General features: G+C 37.7%; 1 protein-coding gene across 1 annotated transcript in view; it reads right to left on the bottom strand.

Annotated features, from left to right (window-relative positions):
- The window catches only part of LOC141420311 (importin-11-like), a 46,895-nt gene extending 21,819 nt beyond the window's left edge, over positions 1 to 25,076 (bottom strand). The window contains exons 1-3 of the mRNA XM_074064583.1: positions 24,852 to 25,076; positions 10,216 to 10,311; positions 7,262 to 7,346 (exon numbers count right to left, since the gene is read on the bottom strand). Coding sequence (XP_073920684.1) covers positions 7,262 to 7,346; positions 10,216 to 10,311; positions 24,852 to 24,889 — 219 coding nt within the window. The 5' untranslated portion in view covers positions 24,890 to 25,076. The remainder of the gene's footprint in view (positions 1 to 7,261; positions 7,347 to 10,215; positions 10,312 to 24,851) is intronic.
- Positions 25,077 to 25,167: the final 91 nt, after the last annotated feature.

Raw genomic sequence — 25,167 nt, 5'->3', positions numbered from 1 at the left:
CCCCCAGTGTTTGCTGCCAGGTGAATCTGAGCACCTGGCGTCCAGGCATTGTGAAACGTGATTTCCACGGCTTCCTTTTCCCAACAGGGAGGTAAAATACTGGGCAGGGTCTGACAGCACTGAGGCCAGCAGGCAGAGTGACTAGATCCCTTAGTTCTTCCATAGCCAGTACAGAACTCAGTGCTCTGTTTGCTCTTTCCACTCTCTGACACATTCGGGGATAACCCCTACGCTTGGATGCTTGCTGCCAGACTGGGGGATACAGACTGGGGGGGGGCTTGAGGAGCAGGAGGGAACCTGCCAAGCCCACAGGCTATAGAGCTCCCTGCAGCCAGCAGAAGCTCCCCAGTAAACAAAGAATGGAAGCTTCTATAATGAAAGCAGCCCAGAAGCAGACAACCAACCTCTCTACAAGAGATACCACATAGTTTACTTTGCTGGGAATTAGAACCAGTGTCCTGAAACTTTAAAAGCAAGGAAGGTGTGGAAGAAACTCCAAAGATCATTAGAGAATACTTTACAAAACACACACATTCTAATAGAATGGAAAATCGAGAAGATACTAATAAATTTTCAGATGAATATGACTACTAAAACTGAATCCAGAATTCGTAAACCATCTAAAGAGATTGTATAACAAGTAATAAAATGACACAGTAATAAAGTCTCCAAACAAAGAAAAGCCCGGGATCGGGTGGATTCACTGCTGAATTGTACCAGACCTTTAAGGAAGAGCTAACAACAATGTTCCTCACACTATTCCCTAAAATAGAAACGCAAGGAACACTACCCAACTCATGCTATGAAGCCAGTATTACCCTGACACTAAAACAGGATAAGGACATGACAAAAACAAGGAAAATTACATATCAATATCCTTGATGAAAGAGTCTCCCCAAAAAGAAAAGTTCAGGACCTGATGGATTCCCTGCTGAATTCTATCAGACCTTTAAAGAAGAACTGATACCAACCCTCCTTAAACTGTTCCACAAAATAGAAAGGGAAGGAAAACTGCCAAACACATTTTATGAAGCCAGTATTACACTTATCCCAAAACCAGGCAAAGACACCTCCAAAAAGGAGAACTATAGGCCAATCTCCTTAATGAACATTGATGCAAAAATCCTCAACAAAATAATGGCAAACCGAATTCAGCAACACCTCAAAAAGATTATTCACCGCGACCAAGTAGGCTTCATCCCAGGGATGCAGGGGTGGTTCAACATACGAAAATCAATAAACGTAATAAACCACATTAACAGAAGCAAAGACAAAAACCACTTGATCATCTCAATAGATGCAGAAAAAGCCTTTGATAAGATCCAACATCACTTCATGATAAAAGCTCTAAGAAAAGTAGGAATAGAAGGAAAGTTCCTCAACATTATAAAAGCTATATATGACAAACCTACAGCCAGCATTATACTTAACGGAGAAAAACTGAAACCATTCCCTCTAAAATCAGGAACCAGACAAGGATGCCCACTATCTCCACTCCTATTCAACATAGTACTGGAATTCCTAGCCAGAGCAATTAGGCAAGAAGAAGGAATAAAAGGAATACAAATAGGTAAAGAAACTGTCAAAATATCCCTATTTGCAGACGACATGATCCTATACCTTAAAGACCCAAAAAACTCTACTCAGAAGCTTCTAGACATCATCGATAGCTACAGTAAGGTAGCAGGATATAAAATCAACATAGAAAAATCATTAGCATTTCTATACACTAACAATGAGCAAACGGAAAAAGAATGTATGAAAACAATTCCATTTACAATAGCCTCAAACAAAAAATCAAATACCTAGGTGTAAACCTAACAAAAGATGTGAAAGACCTCTACTAGGAAAACTATACACTTCTGAAGAAAGAGATTGAGGAAGACTATAGAAAGTGGAGAGATCTCCCATGCTCATGGATTGGTAGAATCAACATAGTAAAAATGTCGATACTCCCCAAAGTAATCTACATGTGTAATGCAATTCCCATCAAAATTCCAATGACATTCATTAAAGAGATTGAAAAATCTACTGTTAAATTTATATGGAAACACAAGAGGCCACGAATAGCCAAGGCAATACTCAGTCAAAAGAACAATGCAGGAGGTATCACAATACCTGACTTCAAACTATATTACAAAGCAATAACAATAAAAACAGCACGGTACTGGCACAAAAACAGACATGAAGACCAGTGGAACAGAACAGAGGATCCAGATATGAAGCCACACAACGATAAGCAACTTATCTTTGACAAAGGAGCTAAAAATATACGATGGAGAAATAGCAGCCTCTTCAACAAAAACTGCTGGGAAAACTGGTTAGCAGTCTGCAAAAAACTGAAACTAGATCCATGTATATCACCCTATACCAAGATTATCTCAAAATGGATCAAGGATCTTAATATCAGACCACAAACTCTTAAGTTGATACAGGAAAGAGTAGGAAATACTCTGGAGTTAGTAGGTATAGGAAAGAACTTTCTCAATGAAACCCCAGCAGCACAGCAACTAAGAGATAGCATAGATAAATGGGACCACATAAAGCTAAAAAGCTTCTGTTCATCAAAAGAAATGGTCTCTAAACTGAACAGAACACCCACAGAGTGGGAGAAAATATTTGCCAACTATACATCAGACAAAGGACTGATAACCAGAATATACAGGGAACTTAAAAAACTAAATTCTCCCAAAACTAATGAACCAATAAAGAAATGGGCATGTGAACTAAACAGAACTTTCTCAAAAGAAGAAATTCAAATGGCCACAAAACACATGAAAAAATGCTCACCATCTCTAGCAATAAAGGAAATGCAAATTAAAACCACACTCAAGATTCCACCTCACCCCTGTTAGAATAGCCATCATCAGCAACACCACCAACAACAGGTGTTGGCGAGGATGCGGGGAAAAAGGAACCCTCTTACACTGTTGGTGGGAATGTAAACTAGTACAACCACTCTGGAAAAAAATTTGGGGGCTACTTAAAAAGCTGGACATCGATCTACCATTTGATCCAGCAATACCACTCTTGGGGATATGCCCAAAAGATTGTGACACAGGTTACTCCAGAGGCACCTGCACATCCATGTTTATTGCGGCACTATTCACAATAGCCAAGTTATGGAAACAGCCAAGATGCCCCACCACTGACGAATGGATTAAGAAAATGTGGTATCTATACACAGTGGAATTCTATGCAGCCATGAAGAAGAACGAAATGTTATCATTCGCTGGTAAATGGATGGAATTGGAGAACATCATTCTGAGTGAGGTTAGCCTGGCCCAAAAGACCAAAAATCGTATGTTCTCCCTCATATGTGGACATTAGATCAAGGGCAAACACAACAAGGGGATTGGACTATGAGCACATGATAAAAGCGAGAGCACACAAGGAAGGGGTGAGGATAGGTAAGACACCTAAAAAACTAGCTAGCATTTGTTGCCCTTAACGCAGAGAAACTAAAGCAGATACCTTAAAAGCAACTGAGGCCAATAGGAGAAGGGGAACAGGTACTAGAGAAAAGGTTAGATCAAAAAGAATTAACCTAGAAGGTAACACCCATGCACAGGAAATCAATGTGAGTCAATGCCCTGTATAGCTATCCTTATCTCAACCAGCAAAAACCCTTGTTCCTTCCTATTATTGCTTATACTCTCTCTACAACAAAATTAGAGATAAGGGCAAAATAGTTTCTGCTGGGTATTGAGGGGGTGGGGGAGCGGGAGGGGGCGGAGTGGGTGGTAAGGGAGGGGGTGGGGGCAGGGGGGAGAAATGACCCAAGCCTTGTATGCACATATGAATAATAAAAGAAAAAAAATATCCTTGATGAACACAGATGAAAAATATCAATTAAGTGTGTGCACAACGAATTCAACAACACATTAAAACGATCATACACCATGGTCTATTTGGTCTCATTTCAGGGATGCAAAGATGGTTCAACATACAGAAATCGCTAAATGTAACACCCCACGCAAACAGAATAAAGGACAAAAGTGACGTGATCATCTCAACAAAGGCAGAAAAGGCCTGTGACAGAATTCAACATCCCTTCATGCTAAAAGCCCTGAAGAACACATGAATAGAAGGAATGTATCTCAACAAAATAGTAGCTGCATGTGATAAGCCTGTAGCAAACACCGACTACAGGGGAAAAACTGAAAGTATTTCCTCTGTAATCAGGACAAAACAAGTGTATTCACGCTCTCTGCTCTTATTCAATACAGTGCTCACATTCTTAGCCAGAAGAATATGGTAAGAGAAAACAAAACAAACAAACAAAACCAACAGGGTGGGATACACATAGGAAAGAGAGAAGTGAAATTATCCCTATTCGCAGATGATAGGACCCTAAAAGACTCTAAAGAATCCACCAGAAACAAGCCTCCCAGATCTGATAAACTCCTTTGACAAATTTAGCAGGGTACAAATTCAATATACAAAAATCAGTAGCTTTTCTTTATATACCGACAACAAACAGGTTGAGAAAGCAAGCAGGAAAAGAATCCCATTTACAAATGCTTCAACAGAATTAAATATCTAGGAATAAACCTAACAAAGGAGGTGAAAGACCTCTTCAATGAAAACTATAAAACCTTGAAGAAAGTGAAGAAGACACTAGAAGATGGAAAGATCTCTCATGCTCACGAGTCAGTCAAAGTGATCTACATACACATCAATGCAATCCCCTTAAAATTCCAATGTCATTTTTCGCAGAAATAGAAAAATCAATCCTAAAGTTCACGCGGAAGCACAAAAGACTCCAAGTAGCCAAAACAGTCCTGAGTAAAAAGAGCAATGTTGGACAGATCAGAAAACCGGACTTCAAATTAAAATACAAAGTCATAGTAACTAAAGCAGCATGGTACTGGCACAAAAACAGACACAGAACGAGGGAAAAGAACATAAGATCCAGAAATAAGTCCACATAGGCACAGTCATCTGACATTCAACAAAGATGCAAGAAAAAAGAAAAGTATGTCTAATAAAAAAAAAAGGCAAAGTTAATGTCAATAAATTAAGATGGGGGCAAAACCCCAACTACACAATTTAGTTGATTCATTAAAATGCAGGGTTTTTTTTTTTTTTAAAGGTATGTGTGGTGGCACACACTTATAATCCCAGCTACTCGGGAGATGTAAGCATGAGGCTCACTGGTTAGAGCCCTGTGCAGGCAAAGTTAAGGGGACCCTATTGCAAAAACAAAAGGATAAGGGCATGGCTCAAGTGGTAGAGTACTTGCCTAGCAGACTCAAGGCCCTGAATTCAAACCCAAGTACTCAAAACAAACAAACAAACAACAAAACTAGGCAGTAAAAGATGATTCTAGGGAAAAGAAACACATAAAACTTCCAAATTTTATAATCATGTTAGAAAAGCACAGTAGTGTTTACTACTTAAATCTAAATCTTCATAAACCTAACACTATTTGATACTGGTTTTGGCTATATATGTTTCTTTATTGCCTAACAAAACACTAGACTGTAAGCTTCATTACAACAGGCACTTTATTTAACCTTGGAATTAAGCAGCTATGGCTACAGTTTTTCTTCTTAGTAAATAATTTCCTTTTAAAATGTAAGAAAGAAATCTTTGCTGTTATCATCAATAACCGTGGTTCATCGTCATCTACCAGCAATTGCCTCCCTTCTAAATAGCCAATATAGTTCTGGAAAAAATAAAAAAAGAATCTAATGTTAAAGACATTGTAGTAAAAGAATGATATGACTACTGAACAAAAAAATATATGATTTATATTGACTACCCTGAAGAGATGAGTGAAAATAAATTTTTTTTTGTTTAAAGGTCATTGGAAAATTAGCACTATATTCATAATTAGATTTATTCAAGGTTAAGGCACTCAGCTTTCCTCACAAACTGCTGCGGTATGTTTAACATGTCCTTAAGAATAAGGCACTAGAAATCTTAGTAGAGTTGACAAGATCAATGTACTTCAAATAGCTACTATAATGCATGATTTCAAATGATAATGGGTGCTCTACAATTCAATACTACAACAGTATGGATAAAATAACCAGCTCTCAAATAAAATTTAGGCTCACAAAACTGCATCAGGAACTTTTTATAAAACTATTCTTACACTGGTCTTTGCAACGATATATCACTCATCTTGAAAATAAAGCTAGGATGAAAAACAATCTACTATACTGAAGATCATATGCAGCATGAAAATCAGATTTGGGCAGTTTAATTTGCTACAGTCTTTTCCTCCACGCTAGTTGCTAGGACATGATATCTGGCATAAAAATAATGTGAAATGAATTAAATCTAGTTCAGAAGAAGACTATCAGAGCAGGGCAGTATTAGCCAGATGCTGAGGGTCAACACGAGATAATTCAAGTAACGGAATGTACTGTCCAGACAAAAATGATGAAAGCATACAGTAATTACTAGGTGTCTAGTACTATTCCAAAACCATTTTGTAGATTCATTTCTGTACTCTGTCTACGAGGCAGATGCTACTGCGGTTTTCATTTTGTAAATGAGGAAGGAAGGCACAATGAAGGCAGTAAGTGCAAAAGCAAGGAGACTAGACAGGATTCCAAAAGAAAAGAGAAGAAAGTCTGTGTCTATTTGGCATTCACGGTCAAAATAAGTGCTGCAAAATTACAGGTTATAAATAATTTTGAAAGGTCAGATATTTTAGATGTTTCCTATTCTTTTTTTCTTACTAGCTTGATCTAGTGAGAATTAATGGTTTTCAAAACAAGCTAACCATTAACTTAAGGACATGTTTTATCATGGCCTTAATGAAGATCAGAAAAGGACATCAAAGAGATCCATAAAGCAGTAGGGAATGAAAGCAATTTCAGTGTATCCCCACAAAACAGTAGAATAAGCATTTTAACTTAAATGAAGTTTCAGGGTCGTATTCTTTTTTAATAATGAGAAGAGAAATAAGCAGTATTTCTTAAGTGGCTCAAGCAGTAAGAAACTCTGAGCTAAAACCCCAGTACCACCAAAAAAAAAAAAAAAGGGTAGTAAAACTTCTGCTCTGCTAAGACAACTGACAGTTATTTCAGATCAACTTCCTATATTAGGAAGGAAACAACTTACCTGTTTCAGAGTATACTCCAAAGCTCAAAATCCAAATGCCTTACATTAATTCTGCAACAAAGGATGCACGGATAGATATAGAGGTGGACAGACAAACAGATCACTGAATACTTTCAAACCTACAGAAAATAATGACAGTGCATGTTTTTCTTAATCTTCAGAAGCTACTTTTGCAACTTACCATCTTTTTCCTCTTATCTTGCTCTGTGGGTGGTTCTTCATCATCTGTTACCTTTGGTAACTCAAGATGGGACATCAACATACAACTACAATTTAAAAAAAAAAACCATGTTTTAAATAAATAAAAAGTATCTACAATGTACTAAAAACAAGCCCTGAACATCACTGAAAATATGAATGCTTCTATACTAAGAGGTGAGGAATAGACTAAATACATTAGATTTATAGTTTTAAAAAGCTTCCTTAATTATAAAAGGACATCTCATTTTGAAGAGGAATACACCCAAAAAACCCAAAGAAACAAAACTCTAGAGCACCTTACTTGGTAATTTAAGATAGTAAACTAAAAGAAATTTATTTATCAGCAACTTTTGAACCAAACATCACTGACAAAACAAGGTGTATAATTTGTATCTTTCTAGAAAGGATCATGTTACAAATAATTTAAAATACTTCTTTTTCCCTAATCTTCCCATGCCTGGAACTACATATGGAATAATCCAAACGGTAGCATGACTAAACCACAATTATGTAATAATCTGTGCTCCAAATGACATTACTGTGTTACGAAGAACTTGTCCCCGATAGCACTGATTATCTGCACCACTGCTCTCCATATGAGCAGAAATAACAGAGACACAGCTTTCTATCCAGTCAACACTGGTTATAACGAGGCAAGAAATGAATACTGCCTAGTGAATCAACACTGATGGAACAAACTCCACTGTCTCCTACTTTAGAACAGGAGAATTCAGTAATCTATCAGAGTCAGAGGTTCCTAATTAATAAGCCATGGCAAAGAAAGTTTGGTTTCTTTATGTTTCATAACAAATATAGATGAAAGACAATTCCTGACTCAGCTATTTAAGTAACTTTTAATTTAGGATTAAGGACAGGTGTTGATATGAGGAACAAGATCAGGCTCACTCTTTAAGTAGACTTGGGTGTCCTTCGCTCCAGTTCCCCACCATTAAAAAAAACAGTTTTGGGAGCAACTGCTTCTGACCCAGCAATCAAACACGTAAGAACCCTAGGCCGAAAATCAGAAGTCCTGAAAATCAGAGAGACCTTAACCCCTACATGGCCTACATCTCAGAGCTACAGTGCTTTTATCTACCTTGACATACAATGCAGCAATACCACAAGGAGGTAGCTGTCCAATGGGCTCTAGCGCAAAGTAAGAAAATACAGCATTCCCGTATCAACACAAATGATTATCTAATAAAGTGAAATGTACTGAAAAGGTCTAGATCCGCTTGTATTTCAGAACTGGATAATAAAACAGGCTCCTCTGTACCAGCCGCAGACTTGAAGTCTTACTGCAATAAACACAGGTCTCCATAAAAGCACATTACAATTTGCACAGATTCTTCATTGCCCTGCAAAATCTGTTAGGTACTTATACAGTAAAATTTCCTTGTTCTGCCCTCCCTTGTTAAAAGATAATCACATCAGTGCAGGGTATATTTTGTAGTGTGTTTATACATATACATATATAGGTATGTATATAACCCTTCTTTCTTACAGTGACCAAAAAGTACTCAAAGAACAAGTTTTTTGTTTTGTTTTTCAATTCTGTAGTTTATACTCACTTGGGTTTCAGAAAGGGAAATAATAATGAAAAAAAAAATTTTTTTTTTTTGTGGCGGGGGCAGAGCTGGAGATCAAACCCAGGGCCTTGAGCAGGGTATGCAAGCTGTCAACCACTGAGCTGGATCCTAACTACCCCCAAATACATTGATTAAAGAGTCCGAAGCTAAAAATCTCCCTTGCAGGAAAATCTCCAAGTAAAAGTCAAGTCTCATTTTGTTACCAAATATTAAAGATAGGCAATCACATTTTAATTAAAAGGCAAGTGAGACTTAATAGATTTCTAATAAGGTAAAATGTGTGTACTGTGAATATAATGACATTAATGCTAACCAAAGAGTAACCAATAAATAGTTTAAAACGGAAAGGACAAAGATGTGATTATACACAGCCACTACTGTACTCTACATTCAGGGCAGAAGTCACCGAACACCTCCATGCTAATAATCAACCAATAAGTGTTCATTCACATGGAGCATGAAATCCTTTGATTCATTTCTGTAAATGGGATGGTAGCTTACACCTGTAATCTCAGCTACTCAGGAGGACCCAGGCCAGCTCAGGGGAGACTCTCTCTCAAACATAAAAAAACAACAACAAAAAAAGGGCTGGGGGTGTGATTCAAGAGGCTGACTGCTTGCCTAGCTGGTTGACCGCTTGGTAAGTGGTCTAGAATGTCATGAAACCTTGCTTATCGTTATGTCATTATATGAAACATACCCTTTATTAACCGCAATAATAAGGAAAGGTTTGGCAATTCTACAAACCATCAACACACACAATGATTAATTTCAAAACAGGAAAGTTCAAATTAATAGTTCTATAAAGATGAGATTATCAGTATTCCTGATAACGTGACTTAAGTATCTACTCAAAGAACATAATTTTAACTATCATTCTTGGAATCAGTGAATTACCATACGACCCCCTAACACCTAAAAGATACAGTAAGACAGGCTTCAACCCCCAAAATACAAAGCAACTCATCCCATTTCCCTCAGAGCTTCAGATAGGTAGGTACACTTTTTAAGTTGAAACAAAAAACATGCTCAAAACATCTTTAAAAAAAGAAACGTATATGCTAAAATACACTTGAAATACTTTTTAATCTAATGTTAAATCACAAAGCCACGATTATATCAAAGAAGCCCCATTCAGAATATCACCACAACATAACAAAGCTGACCCTAAAAATCAAACAATAAATCTTAAATTCAAAATAATCATAAAAAAAACTTTTGGTGTACAAGACAAAATTACAAAGTGTGGACCTTGTATTTATATGGTAATAGTAAACAAAAATCATGCAGCATTTATTTAATTACTCTCCAAATCCAAACAGGATCAATTATATGATCTACTTACTCCTTATAAGTTCCTGTTTCAGGGTCTTCTGTCATGACATCATGTAGGCCCTCCACTGAGATATTTATAATCCCACAGAATTTATCCTGGATAACACTAGAATAAAAGAAGAACAAAACAGGTTAACTGGGGTATTTTTTTTAAGCAGTAACTCCTTCTTTAATCTAAGTAGTGTTTTGAACGTGAAGAGAAATTTTAGTTGTGAAATAGAAACTTACAAAAAGATTTCTCAAGGTAAAAACTTTACCTTTGGACACAATATTACAAATTTGTCTTTCACAAGATTGTTGGCAGGTTTAAACATAGAGGGGTAGATCAGAAAAGAGATTATTTTAATAATGTTTATTAGGACAGTCTTATACTGATCTTATAACCACAAAAATAAAGACACAGAAGCGCTAATAAAAAAATCTTTGCTTTTCTGAAAATATTATCAAGAAAAAGAAAAAAGCGTGATAGTCTATAAAAAAACATTTTTTTGTAAAGGACTTGGATATACAAGGAACCTTGAGAACTTGGTTAGACAGGTAAGCTCACTTTGAAACAGGCAAAAATTTGAATAGGCGTTACACCAAAGGAGATATTCAGATATCCTATGCAAACCTGAAAGGATGTTCAACATCACTAGGCACTAGGGAAGTGCAAGTTCCAATCACAGTGAGATTTTAAATGAAAGTAAAATTAAGATTGACTATACCAACTGCTGGGCAAGATGAGAAACAACAAGAACTCTCACACGTGACTAACAGAATTTAAAATGCAATATCCATTTTGGAAAACATATTGCCATTTTTAAAATGAAGTTGAATGCACACCACACAACTACACAATCCTACTCCTAGGTATTTACCTAAAACCAAAACAAGTATTCTAAGATCTGTGTATGAATATTTATGGTAGCTTTATTCATAATAGTCCCGAGCTACAAGCCAAACGTCCATCAACTGGTAAGTGGATCAAGAAATCATGGAACATTTTACTGAGTGGAATACTCTCAGCAATAAAAAGGAACCGACTACCCATTCAACAACAGCATTACCGTAAGAGAAGTACGCTAGACTCAAAAGGATATGTATGACTCACGTATGTTTGTGAATGGCAAAATTATTTCATAGGGGTATCCCGGCAAGGGACACAAGGGAACATTTTTAGGGTGATATAAAAATAAAGTTCTATGTCTTGAGCATGGCAGTAGTCACATGGTTGTGGATATTTGTCAAAAGTGTATACCGTTGGTATGTGTAAACTGTAACTTAATATGCCTGACTTTTCAAAATGTAAAAGCCCATGACTGGCACTCTAAATTATATCATATGAATCAAAAACTAACTGAATAAATTATAACTACTGCCTCCAGGGAACTTACGGCATCATTCCTGCAAGGGACATACTGTGTTTCTCACACTTCATTAACATGCATCATTAACTTTCAAAATGTTCAGTCAAGTAACTCCCAAGGTCAGCACAGCCTGGATCGCTTCCCTCCTTTGTAAAGACTAAACTCTGTGTCTGTACATTGAAATGTGATCATCAAGTTTTAGAGAACTAAATCATCAAATGGACTTAATAATAACCAGCAAATATCATTCCGGTATCTTCCGATCTGTGCGTAACACAGATCTATTTTTATGTCATTAAATTTCCTTTACATAGAACTAAAAAGCATCTAACCCATATACATCTCTATCTTTCTTGATCAGTGAGAAACACACTAGAAACATCAGAAAGTTAAAATTTTGCACCAGAAGTTCAGCCACAAACTGTAATCCCTGTGTTCATTTCCGTAGGTCTCAGTCTCCTCGTCTGTAAATGACGGCTAGACTCAGGGATGGCAGGCACATAGAGGGGATGCAGCCATTTGCCCATCACTGCAGGATTCGCCGCCATTAAGCCATCATAGCATGCTAAGGCTGGCAGGACCCGGGACTCCTTCTTAACCTAACAGCAGTCTGCCGCCTGTCAACACCGGTATCAGTTAGACTCAGAAGACAAAAGCCTTCTCCATTTTTACTTCTAGGGCTCTTGACTAGGTGTTTGTTTTACTATTATTTAGGGACAATCCACTCAATACACTGCCTTCTCTACTCACCTTGGCTCCAAGCACAAATCTCACACCTTCTATGAAAACTGGAAACTTCACAAGGAATCCATGGAATGGTTAAGTATTATGTGTTTTCTCAAAATACTGATGATGGATTTTCCCAACAGATTATTTGACAACCAAAGCGTGGCTGTGTTTTACTATGTGGCATGAATGCTAACAGTGAAGTGGCTCCATTAGAGGGAAAACTACCCTCACCCTGGAGTTATCTAGTAAGTGCCAGAAAGGATGACACAGATTTCAAGCTCAAGAGATGGGGGAACAGTCTATGGCCCAGAGTAGAAAGGAATGCGTACTGGCTTGAAATGGGAAGAGCTGACACCAGGGAGGAAGGCGCATCAGTGACGATCAGTGACAATGAGTGGAAGGGAAATAACCATGCCATATTCTGCAATCAGCAGAGAATTACAGAATCTTCAAAGCACTCAAGTTCAAAACGCACTCATCAAAGAGATGCACCTTAATTACTACTCATTAAGCAGTTTGGGGAAAGTGCCTCCCAAATAGCAGGGAAAACAAAAACCTAAGGAGGGCTGTAAACCCAGAATTAAATGACACAGGTTTAAAGGAAGAAAGGGAAGAAGAGATGTTGTGCTCAAAGCTAACCTTAAACACATCACCTCGTGAAATATGAGCCAGGAAGTAGCTATTATTTTCTTTACATTTTTTTGACTTTACTTCTTGATGAAGACCATCAGGTTATTTCTTTTTAATGCATGACACGTTGGAGTCACAAGCAGGACTTTATTATAATTCTTCTCAGTGTGTCATCTTCTTGTGGTCTGTAGTCCCTCCCCCACTCCCACTCTCCCACTGACATCTGATGTAGCGTACAATGTGGAAGAACCGAGGGCAGCCAGGGTCAGCCTCGTAATCTTAGAGCTCACTCAGCTCTTTAACCCTCAAACTACTGCTTACTAAGAGGTGACTATTCACAGTAACTAGAAAGACACAGAATCTAGAGTTCCTGAAAAGATGGGCTAGGCCCTATACTAGTTACATACACAGCAACCCAGTAGAAACACCAACATAAAATTTTAAGGAAAAAAAAATTCAATCGATTGCTAATTATTCCAGGTAAAAAAGCTACCATCTCGGTTTGGTCCCATGAGCAGACTTCAGAAGAATAGCTCGCTCCAACAATAAACAGGGACACCAACACTTGTACCAGGATACCAGCTATTACTGATGCCAACTCTGTCTGGTCAGTACATGACTGGTTGAACTAATTCATTTTAGTAAATACTATGTGGGCCCAGAAAATGTGTCAGACACCATGACAGGCCCTGCGGGATAAAAAAAAAAAGATGGTCACCTGAGGGAACTTAGAAACTAAAGTAGCTTAATGTCTATTGCATACAACTTTGAATGCACATAGAAAAGTGTGCTGCAGATGTGAACATTATCTGTTCTTTGGCTAAGGACAAAGCTACAGAAACACTGTGGGTAACTTCAGGAGCCCATTACAGACTAGAACGCTGCGGGAAGGACAAAGAAATTAAGCAACAAAATCAGATGCTCATTGTTTTTGTTCTCAATCAAGTTATAGTATCTTAACTATCTTTCTCAACAGTAGCTGTGCTTCTGATTCATTAACTGGCACTCAATTAGAGCTGAACACCCTGTTCCTTAGACACTCCTAGAAATGCAGTGGCAAATCCTTTTGTTCTAATTCTCATCACTGGCCCCTAAGGACAGCATCATTCTATCACTTAAGAAGCTGAAAATTTCAAGTTAACTCATAGTTCATTGATTGTACTAGGATTCACTGTCCTTCTAAATAAGGGAATCCCAACTTTTATATAAAGTTTTTCATTTCACAATGCAAAAGAAATGGGACCCTGTTTACTCAGGGCTTCAAGGAAGTAAATGGAGGCTTACTATTCCAGTTTCTTAAAATTCTTTTTCGTTTTTCTTAGGTTTGTGTGTGTGTGTGTGTTTTATTTCGTTTTTCTGGTATCCAGGGCCTTGGGCAGGCTAAGCAAGTGCTCTACCTCTTATCTAAATCCCCAGCCCCGTGTCTGTTTTTGAGACAGGATCTCATTATGTGGTCCAGTCGGGCCTGCAATGAACAGTCTTCTGCCTCAGCCTCCTGAGTGTTAGGATTATAGCATGCCTGCCTTAGTCTTTTAAATTTCACTCTCTCCTTGAGAACTTTCAAGGGCTATCATGAACCTTGGACCTGGCAGGCTCTTATAAACCTACATTTCCAAGTTATAACACATTACTCTTTCTTTCACTGGTGTCAAGCAGTTAAGTCTCTACCTCCTGAACACAACAGGTCCTGGCCTCAAGGTGTCTGCTTATTCCCTGCTCCTCACAACGTGCTTTTGCACGGTATTCTCCTTCATTCACATTTCCCTCACGAAGCCTGACCTGACCACTCTCTATCCCATGCTCTATCCCAGAGCACTCTATCCTCTGAATTTCCAGTGGCATAAAACCTCTGCACTACTCACTTGACATGAAACTCATGTGGTGCCTTTCATGTTACTCTCTTCTAGTATCTTTACCTTTTTCAGGCTTGCTCTGCCTAGGATTATAAGTAACTTTAGGCAAAGACCATGTGTTACATTTGTTTTCTATATCCTACAAGGGGATAGGATAATGAAAATATAGTGATAAAAATAATAATAATACAGGGCATGTACATATATACTCTGTATATCCAGGGTGTGCAGAACAATAATATAGGGTACAGGATAATGAGAATAATAATAATGAGGTATATGTACAATGAGAACAACTCAATCAATAAGTAATCAAAGAAATTAATTATCCCTAGAGCTGGAAAACTACCCTCTCTTGTTTTCTTTCCAGAATTTTATTTTCACTTCTTTTTTAAATTACAGGTATGGATAGCTGGGTTGTGTACAGATAGTAGATACAAACTGATTGCTTTACAGTAGACATGAGGCACAAAAATGGAACAGAAGGTGGGTGGCTACATTGGAAGCCTATTTCTGAAATATTCATTTCAAAAAAGGCAAGGGAAGATTAACATTGAGGAGAAAAGATTGGAGAATGAAAGTAAAACCGAAGGAAAAGCATTAGTAACCTAAACATTTTCTTCTTTCTGCACACATTCACTTTTGATGTTTTATACATTTGTTTGATTTTATGTTATTCCCATTGATAAGAATTACCAACCTGCCACAAAAAAGAACATGGGCCATTTTTATCAGTGCTGAGGAACAAACACAAGGTCTTCGGTCTGCTAGGCAAGTGCTCTACAACTGACCTATACCCGAAGCCCCTACGCAGGTCTTTTTAAACACTGACTTGCTTTGTTCTTGATGTTCAGTCAGCTCTCTTCACCTTCAGGTTCCACATCTATAGATTCAGCCAAGCGCAGATTGAAAATATGGGGAAAAGTTGCATCTGTACCAAATACGCAGACTTTTTTTTATTGTTATTCTTCTCTAAACAACACAGTATAACAACTACTTACAAAGCATTTACTTTTTATAGTATTTATTGCACTAGATATTTATAGTCTAGAGAGGATTTAAAGTACAGAGGAGGATGTATATAGGTTAAATGCAAATACTACAGCATTTTATATAAGGGACTTGAGCATCCACAGGTCCTAGAAGCAATCCCAATGGATACCAAGGGACACCTGTTACATGATAAGTGATTTTACACATCTACAAGCATTAAACAAGTAAGAGCTTGAAACACCTCCGTACCCTGCAAATAAAGACCATTTGGCTATTTAAACTAATTTCATAATTTTCAGTTAACTTTCCTTTTTCAGCCAAATGCACATGAATAAAATTACAGTTTTAAATTTTGCCTTAGTATTTCTTAAAGGTCTGGCTTTTATGAATTTTCTGAGTATAAAATAATTTAGTTGTAGAGTATGTGAACTGCAAAAACAATGCAGTGAATTTTTCCTTTCTCTTCAAAGCCATGTAACAAACAAAACTGATCCGTCTTTCTTCTGTTTACTCACCTGATTTAAAAAACAATACTTGCTTAAAGTTATTTCTCTTACGTCATTATGAACCCAAACCACAGGTGGTTAGAGAACTAAACACCCTCAGAAAGCCAAAATAATCAATCCACAAAGAAACACGTAAATGAACTATTCTGATACTTATTAGGTTAGCCCAAATAATAAGTATTAGACGGAATGTCAATTAGTCTCCACTTTCTATCTGTCCAATTTTTTGTTAATTTCTTTTCTTTTTCTTTTTTGAGTTTCTTTTTTTGGGTATGTACCCCTGGCTGGCCTTGTCCAGTCTCAACCTCCCCAAGTGCTGAGATTACAGGCAGGTGCCACCATGTCCAGTTTATTGGTATTTGTCTAGTGACTGTTCTGCAGTCCCACTTATCTCTCGATAAGTGATGGTCTCACACATTCACAGAATGTCTACATGTCCATGGTTCTAGGAGGAACATAGGCAGGCCAAACACAGACAAAATTTTCAATTAACTTTTCAGAATAAAAATGAAAGCTGATGAAGCAACAGCTTTTCAGAGTAGTAGGCCGAAGAAACAAAAAGAATCGCAACTTCAATATTTGAAGTCATTCTTGCATTATTATACCTTAGTTATAATAGCTAAGCTAGGGCAAGTTAAAAAAAATAAACATATTTTAGGCACTAGAAGCCACAATCAAATAAAATACTCCAACTATATTTCTCCGCTTGTATTTCTTAACAGAATTAAGTTTTGTTTAATCTTCTACTCTTCTTTAAAAGGAGTAGTTTATTCAAAGTCAAAAAAAGAGGGAAAACGCTGATTTATAGTCTTATTCCAGAAGTTCCACAGCACCAGAAGCTATGAAAGTAGTGACATTTATACTCAAATTACTCTCCCCCGCCACTCTAGGTATTTTCCAGGACAAAGACTGCAAATTTTTTTTTCACTTAAATGGAAACATGCATCTTCTACACAGCAATTCTTTCCACAATCATGGGAAAGTACCTTCATAAATCAAGTTCCCCTGACAAATAACAAGGAAACAAGATAAAAATTCATAGTGGAAATTCACTATCTTAAAATGAAAGTTGATTTTTTTTTAACTCAACAATGATCCTTACAAAGGCTTTTATATAATAAACCAGTCCTCCAATTACCTGAGATTTTGTTTTATAATAAACCTCCCTCTGTCAAAAAGAAAAAAAAGGCATTATCTTCATACCTATCAGTGATATTTAAAATGGCCTATATGGACTAGGATGAGCAGAAACTGCCATCCTATGTGATTTTCAAGAGAAAGTTTATTCATGCTATAAGAAATACTGCCCAGTGAAGACATCCTAAGGCTCATGAAAAGGAGGTGATCACTGACTGATACAGAAATGTTTGGGAAAATCATTAGGCTGGGGAAGACAAAACAAAACAAAACAAACAACAGCAACACAAAAGCCAATACTTATTTTGGATGTCTGTAACAGTCCCATGAAAAATTGGTTCTTCGTGTGTGTGTGTGTGTGTGTCTGTGTGTCTGTGTGTGTGTGTGTGTGAGAGTGATACTGGGGTTTGAATTCAGGACCCGGCACTCGCTAGGCAGGCACTGTATACTTGAACCACATCACCAGACCTAGTTCTATTTTTTTTTTTTTTGAAAAGGATAACAAAAAAATTTAACAGAGGTTTTGGTAAAATTACGAGGTTGTGATTATGACTTCACCATTGTGAATGTTGAAAGTTGTTGAGAACAAAGTTATATAATAGATAACCATAAATGTATCATCAGAACAAATGAAAAAGCAAACCGTGCTAATGTTACTAAAGGTACATAAAAAAGTTCTTGTAGCTCAGAAGCAAGTTCCTGGCAAGGAACTCGATGTCACACAGCTCAGACCAAAATGAGGATAATGTGCTTATCGAACTATAGCACATAATTATAGAGGACCATGACTGATAATGATGAAGAAACTTATGTCAGCAATTGGTAAGAAGATACCTGTCAATAAAACAGAAGACAATAGTTTTAAAGTTTAAAAGCTAAAGACAGTATTAAAGTTTAAAAATATTGGCAAGAAATATTTGAATAAAATTATAACATGAAGTGAGAAGAAAAAGATAGTTTTGTAAAGAAACATTTTAGATTATTTAAAAATTATGTGTAATTAAACTAACAACTTTATATAAACAGACATTTCACTACTTTGTTACAGCTGTAGTAGGATAATATATTCAAGTTGAGGAAAAAGGCTCAGGTAGCTTTCTTATAGGGAAAAATGGGTAATTTAGGCTTTCCTTTCGCAGGCTCCCTGCCAAATTTCCCCTACACACCCCTACACACCGAACAACCTTTCTCTGGGCTCAAGGCACCCTAACTGCACCTGCATCCTCTCTCATCTACTCTTGGCAATCTTACAAGCATCTTCAACTTAAATCAGCCAACATTAAAGTTAGCAGTGCCTTCCCAACAAAAACAAAATCAAAAAACCAAACTCAGGCTCACTACCATTTATCCTTTTCTGAGTAAGAGCATCTCTGCTGGATCCAGTGAATTAAGCCAAAAACCTGGGATTCCGTTTTTAACCTTTCTCCTCATTTACTCTTTCCAAACCCAATTCATCTTCAAATTCTGCCACATTTAGCTTGGAAATTCTTGCTGCTATTTCTCTATATTCGTACTATTAACCCTGTCTCTAGTTGGAACTCCTCATTACTTTCCCAACAGGGAGCCATCCACTCACAGCTTCCTCTAATCCATTCTCTATAAAGCAGACAACAGTGCTCGTTTGCAAAATCTGAACATATCTTTCTTTCTCATTTTAAAACAAAGGTTTAATCCTTTTGATTACTTTCCACTACACTTCAAAATCCAAACACTCAACCCTAGCCTATTCAGTCCTGCGTGACCAGGCCATCTGTCTGCCTGTCTCTCGCCTTGTCTAACTTCACTGCTCTCCACTTCACCAGTTCTCTTCCTCAAAAACTTTCTATCCTGGGGATTTCCATCTGCTGGGAATTCTCCTGCCTGCATTTACCTTGTTAGTTGTATTTACAGTAGGAAGAAAACTATAAGTGAGCTGGCTTGGCCCAGACGCTAGAAGATGGTGTTCAAGAGGTCTTTGTGGGTGAGAAGCAGGTCATTGAGGAAAAGGGGTTTTGAAAGACAAAGCACATGCAAAACAGCACATGAAATCTTCTGCACCTCGGTGCCTCAAAGAAAATGTAAACTTCCACATTAAAGCTAGATAAATGAATAGTGCCTAAATTTTCTGGCAAAAAGCACTAAGTTTTTTAAAGCTAACAACAGGCTACAATTTACGCACATGTACTGCCAACTCAACAGATGGGAAGAAACGGAGACAAACAGAAAAAAGGAAAGACAATATATAGGTCTCCACATTATTCAGGTAAGAAAACTACTTCCTACTAAGATACCATATCCTCTATTACATCAGTGATGCCTCAAGAGTCAGAGGCACACCGACAAGGCACATCTCAGCCAGCGGCATGATACATGGTACCATCTACCTCTCAATGATGCTTCTTCGACCAAGATTATTTCTCTTTTAACCCACAAGGCTTCCCACGCTAAAAGTATATAGCCACACAAGCCTAGCAAGAAAGTGATGACTGGTGTTAGAAGGTACTTTTTTAAAAACTAAAAATATTATGCTTGAAACAGTACAAATCAGTACAGAAAACAATGGAACTATGACCTCATTACTATGGTTTCCACAACTGTGAAATCATTAAGAAAGTAGATAAACAACTGAGAAAAGTGATTCACGTGCCTCCCTACTACCCTACTGGTTCAGAGCTAGGTCCACTGACAGAGAAGCCATGTAAGAATTTTAATGAGAAATGAAATGGGCTTTTTGGGGGAAAAAATGTTACTTTCTTGGGAGACGGGTACAAATAAAGTTGAAGAGCAACCAGAACCACCTTCCGTCTTGTTTCACACGCCCACTCTCCTGCCTTACTCAAAGAAGCACATGGCATTCCAAGTCCACATGTACGTCTTTCCAGCCTGTAGGTCAGGGACAGAAGACAAGACTATTAAAAGAGCTGGAGCCCGCAACAAGGTCCAAACAGGACTCAGGAAAACGCCTAACATTAAAGCTGTTTCTCAGCAGCATGTGAAAGATTCCCTTCGCTTTCTTCTCTTGCTTTTACACCACCTAAAAACAAATACACAGGGAAGATTTTACTGTTATCTGTTGCTGTGGTTAAAAAAAAAAAAAAACTGAATAAAAATGTACTAATTCCATGTTGGTCTAACTTCGCTTCAAAGCTTAAATACTTCCATACATTCAGGAAATGTCTACATACATGTTATATTTGAATGCTCTATTTCTTGACCTGAGTGATGGATACACAGGTGTGTCTACTTTTATAGGCCATTTATACATCAGTAACAGTTTTTCTGAATGTTGTTTGTAAATAATGTGTCATGTATTAACATTGGTAGAGATTGGTTCTAACTACATTCTTCTACTATGTGGAGGATTCCTAAAATAAACTATACCAGGAAATAGGAACCAAGAAAATAAAAGTCTGTCCAAGATTGTGGACTGCAAAGAGCACCATAAAAGCAGAATGGATCAACAAAGTAACTCTACAATATGATATATGGAAAAGGTCCAAACTAGTTGAGAGAAAACAAAAAAGGGTGTCTAAGAGAATCTCTTTCCTCACTATTTCTAGGTTCCACACATTCTCTCGCTCTCCCAAAGTGTCCACCCTAACTCCCCTCCATTTAGCCCCCAGCTGTCAAAACACTGACAATCCTTTTCTTCCAGAAGACCATGATATAATCCTGCTCTTCTTTAGCCTGGCCTTCCCCTCCATCACCTGTGACCTTCTTCTATTTCCTGGTCACTTCTGTTGAAACTTCTGTTTCTTACCACTGAAGCCCTCACTAGTAACTGATGCCAAAATATCTCTGATAGCAAAGTGGTAGAAATGTCCAGTTATTCCAGAAGAGAGAGAGATGCTTCTTGAAATCCCACATTGGAATTATAAATGCTGAACACTTTCACCTTATGCTAAAAATAAATGGCAGTTCAGGTCACTATCTGTCCTTTACTACAGGGGGAAAAGACTTTTCCTGGAATTCCCTGGCATTTTAACCACTACTTATAGTGCTCAATGGTAAAAATGTATTCAGTAGTTAAAATATCTTTCTCAAAAACACAATCATTTCAAATTAGAGCCTGTCTATTCGCAGGAGCTCTAATCAAGAATCTTTAATAAATGGCAGAGAATAACTTGTAATAAATGGTAAGAGAAATACAGAAAGCAAAAGAAAGGTAAGCTTCTTTAGATATATTAATTTACAATATTATTTGGTTTTAACTTAGCTCATTTAAGATTGGGCTGTTCAAAATAGAAAACATTCCTGTCCTTCATTGTTTAAGTCGCTGTTCATTGTTCAGTGGGGTGTTGCCTTGGTATTTTACCTGTAAATATATTATACTTCAATCAGTATAACCCCCTGTATTACTCTTCCTTAGCCCTTCCCCTGACCCCATGTTTGTAAAACGGTTCGTGTGAAGAGGAGGGTACTAGTAGGAGAGGGGAGGGTAAATGAAGAAGGTTAAAGAGAGCGAATATGGTTTATGTATTAGAATATGGAACACTGAAACATGGCTGAAATAATTTTAAGAAAAGAGAGGGGGAAGAGGGAGAATAACGGAGTGGATGAACCAAACCGGGGTACATTGTATGCGTATATGGAAATCTTCCAATGAAACCCCCTTTACAATTATTATATACTAACAAAAACAGAAAAAGAATAAAAGAATGGGATATAGAAATTACAGCAAAAAATTCTACGCACCTATCACTTCAATGATACCTTCATTTTTCAATGGGGCAAATACCATATAACAGTAAAAGGAGAGTTGGCTAAAATTTTGAGAGTCAAAACCTCCTAATAAAATATGAAAATGAACACTTAATAGATACTATTGTGTACAAGTACAGCTCCACATATAGACTGATATTAATATGACCGATGTTTTCTACCTGAGTCTAAATCAATATAAGTTATATATAAAAACATTCATTTCTGTTGAAGTTTGTCTACTACCTACGAAGCCCTTCTTTGGATTTGGGCATTTTAACATCAAGGTAAATACCATGATTGACTATTATACTGTGTTATATGGAGTATTCCAAACTTACAGCAAGGTACGTTGCTCCTGAACATCTCATTTGTTTGTTTGTGTATTGTTCACTTACTTATTTATTGCAGTGGCGGGGGGGGGGGGGGGAGAGGAGCATACTGAGATTTAAACTAAGGGCCTTGTGCTTGCTAGATAACTGCTCTACTTCTTTAACCACAGTTCTAGCCACATGAAATTCTTTAACAGGACATGATTTAGGTGGTGGGAGGCTTTTACTTTATATACTTTTGTGTTGTATGTGCTTTTTTTCCCAGTAAACATTTACTTTAACCAATTAAATGAAAAACAATTAGGACTGTAAGAGTTGTGATGACTTAACAACAAAACATATTACTCAAGCTATCTCTGACTAGAATGGTGGCTCATGCCTGTACTTCTAGCTACTAAATAGGTGGCCATCGGGAGGACTCCAGTTTGAGGCCAACTCAAGCAAAAAATGTGTGAGACCCTCCCCCCCAGCTCAATCAACAGCTAGGCATGATAGTGTAAGCCTCTTATCCCGGCTATTTGGGAAGCACAAATAAGGAGGATCACGGTCCAGGCCAGCCCAGACATAAAGTGAGACCCTATCTCAAAAGTAGCCAAAGCAAAAAGGGCTGTATCATGGCTCAAGTGGCAGAGCACCTGCTTAGCAGGGGCAAGGCCCTGAGCTCAAACCCCAATACCCTTAAAAAAAAAGAAGAAAGAAAAAGAAAGGGAAGGAAGGAAGGAAGGGAGGGAGGGAGGGAGGGAGGAAGGAAGGAAGGGAGTTCTCTAAAGGTGAAAAAAAAGATCCACATTTTCTTCCTTAATGAAACAATTAATACACCTCTGTTTGAAAACTCCTTGTAGTGTGTGTGTGATTTTTGCTTAGAATTTCCCAATACATCTCAAAGTCACTCCTTGGCTCCTTTTCTGTTTTTCTCAACACGATCTCCAAACCAGCGACATCAGAAAGCTAAACTGAAAACTCTCAGCAGGTCTATCTACTCCACAGGAACTCTGGAATGGAGGAGCGGAGGGCACCAGGATAATAAATTCTGTGTTTATGGCAGTACTGGGGATTAAACTGTAGGCCTTGTGCTACTAGGCAAGCAGTCTACCACTTGATACATGCTCCCAGTTCTTGTTGTTTTAGTTTCTTTTTCAGATGGGATCTTATGCGTTTGTCCTGGCCAGCCTCAGACTGAGAGCCTCCTACCTCTGCCTCCCAAGTAGCTGGGATTATAGACATGTATTTTCACACCTGGTCCTAAACTGTGTTTTAACAAGGTGTGACTCTGAGTTTGAGAACCACCGTCTTTTTTTAGGTATAATGGACAAGACGGCACTTTCTCATAAGCATTTCCATTTCACATTATACACTAAAACTGTCACTTGGATACAGCACTTCAGCTTACTTCAGACTAATTTCATATGGATAGCATTAACTTTTACTAAAAAAATATAAATTTGGGGGAAGAGGGAAGACATATAAACATGATACATATGTTTACCATGAAATTGTAAGTGCCCATTTGTAGTTCAGGTCATTATTAACCTTCATGCGCTTTTACAATACGCTTAATATTCTGCAGTCGGTACGTAAATATAAGTTTATGCTAATAGGGAAAAATATCACTTTACTTCAATTACCATACACATTAAATATTCTCAATCAAGTCTACCAACATCTCTTCCCTCTTCTACAAAGTCTTAATCTTCCCCATTCGCCTGTCTCTCAAAAGCAAGGCCTAAGTGCTTGCGGTAACTGCAAAGAGGGTACCATTTACTTCCAGTGTCCTGGATGCTAAAAGATGAATAATTACTGGCCTTTACCTGATAAGACTGCTCTCTTTTGAGCTACTGCTTGCTAATATTTCCATGTGGACATCTGATATGCATCTCAAATTCAATCTATCTAAAACTGAACTCATTATGTTTCCCCGCCCATGTTTAATTATCTCAGTGAATACAACAGCACAGAACTGCCTACGCCAAAAACCAAACATCTTTGACTTCTCCCTCACCTCCAACCCTCCATCAGTCACTAACGAAGTTTGCTTCACTCCCAAAGTAGCTCTTGATCCACCCATTCACTGTAAGGCATGAAATTATAACAACCTTCATCAGCTGATATCTCTCTCCAGATTCCAATCTCATATCACAACCCACACAGCTCTACCTGTACTGAATTATACTTCCTGTAAAGCAACATTCTTTTTCTCTAACTCGTGATAGGATGTTACTGAGCTCTCTTCACTGGGATTATTTATTCTTCATAATCCAGTTGCTGGGGGGGGGTGCGGTACTGGGGTTTGAACTTAGGGCCTCACACTTGCTAGGCTGGCGCTCTATCACTTGAGCCACTCTGTTAGCCCTCATAATCCAACGGATGCTGCTTTATTCATAAGGCTACCTCTCACCTCCAAGTAATACACAATACCACCACCAAGTACAGTACTTACCACACTGTACAGTAACCATGTGTCTTGGTAGATTTCATGCTCTACCGAGAACATGAAGCAGATCCATTGTTTCACAAGTATAATCCTGGCACCAAGGCAGCAACAGAGTGTGAAATGAAAAGAATCCGACCTACAACATGTCATAAGCTGTGAGAATTTGGGACAATTACTTAAACTCTTCGGTCTATGTTTCCTTATCTGTTAAATGTAGATAGTACTACCTTACAAGACTGTTTATTAAACATGGTATTTGAAATATTTAGCATAGTGCTTGGTACACAGAAATGTTAGCCACTAATATTACTTACTATAGACT

The sequence above is a fragment of the Castor canadensis genome, unplaced genomic scaffold, assembly GCF_047511655.1.
Source record: "Castor canadensis unplaced genomic scaffold, mCasCan1.hap1v2 HAP1_SCAFFOLD_114, whole genome shotgun sequence".
Lineage (NCBI taxonomy): Eukaryota > Metazoa > Chordata > Mammalia > Rodentia > Castoridae > Castor > Castor canadensis.
Note: the sequence above shows the minus strand (reverse complement) of the source record. Positions and strands in the feature narration are given on the sequence as shown.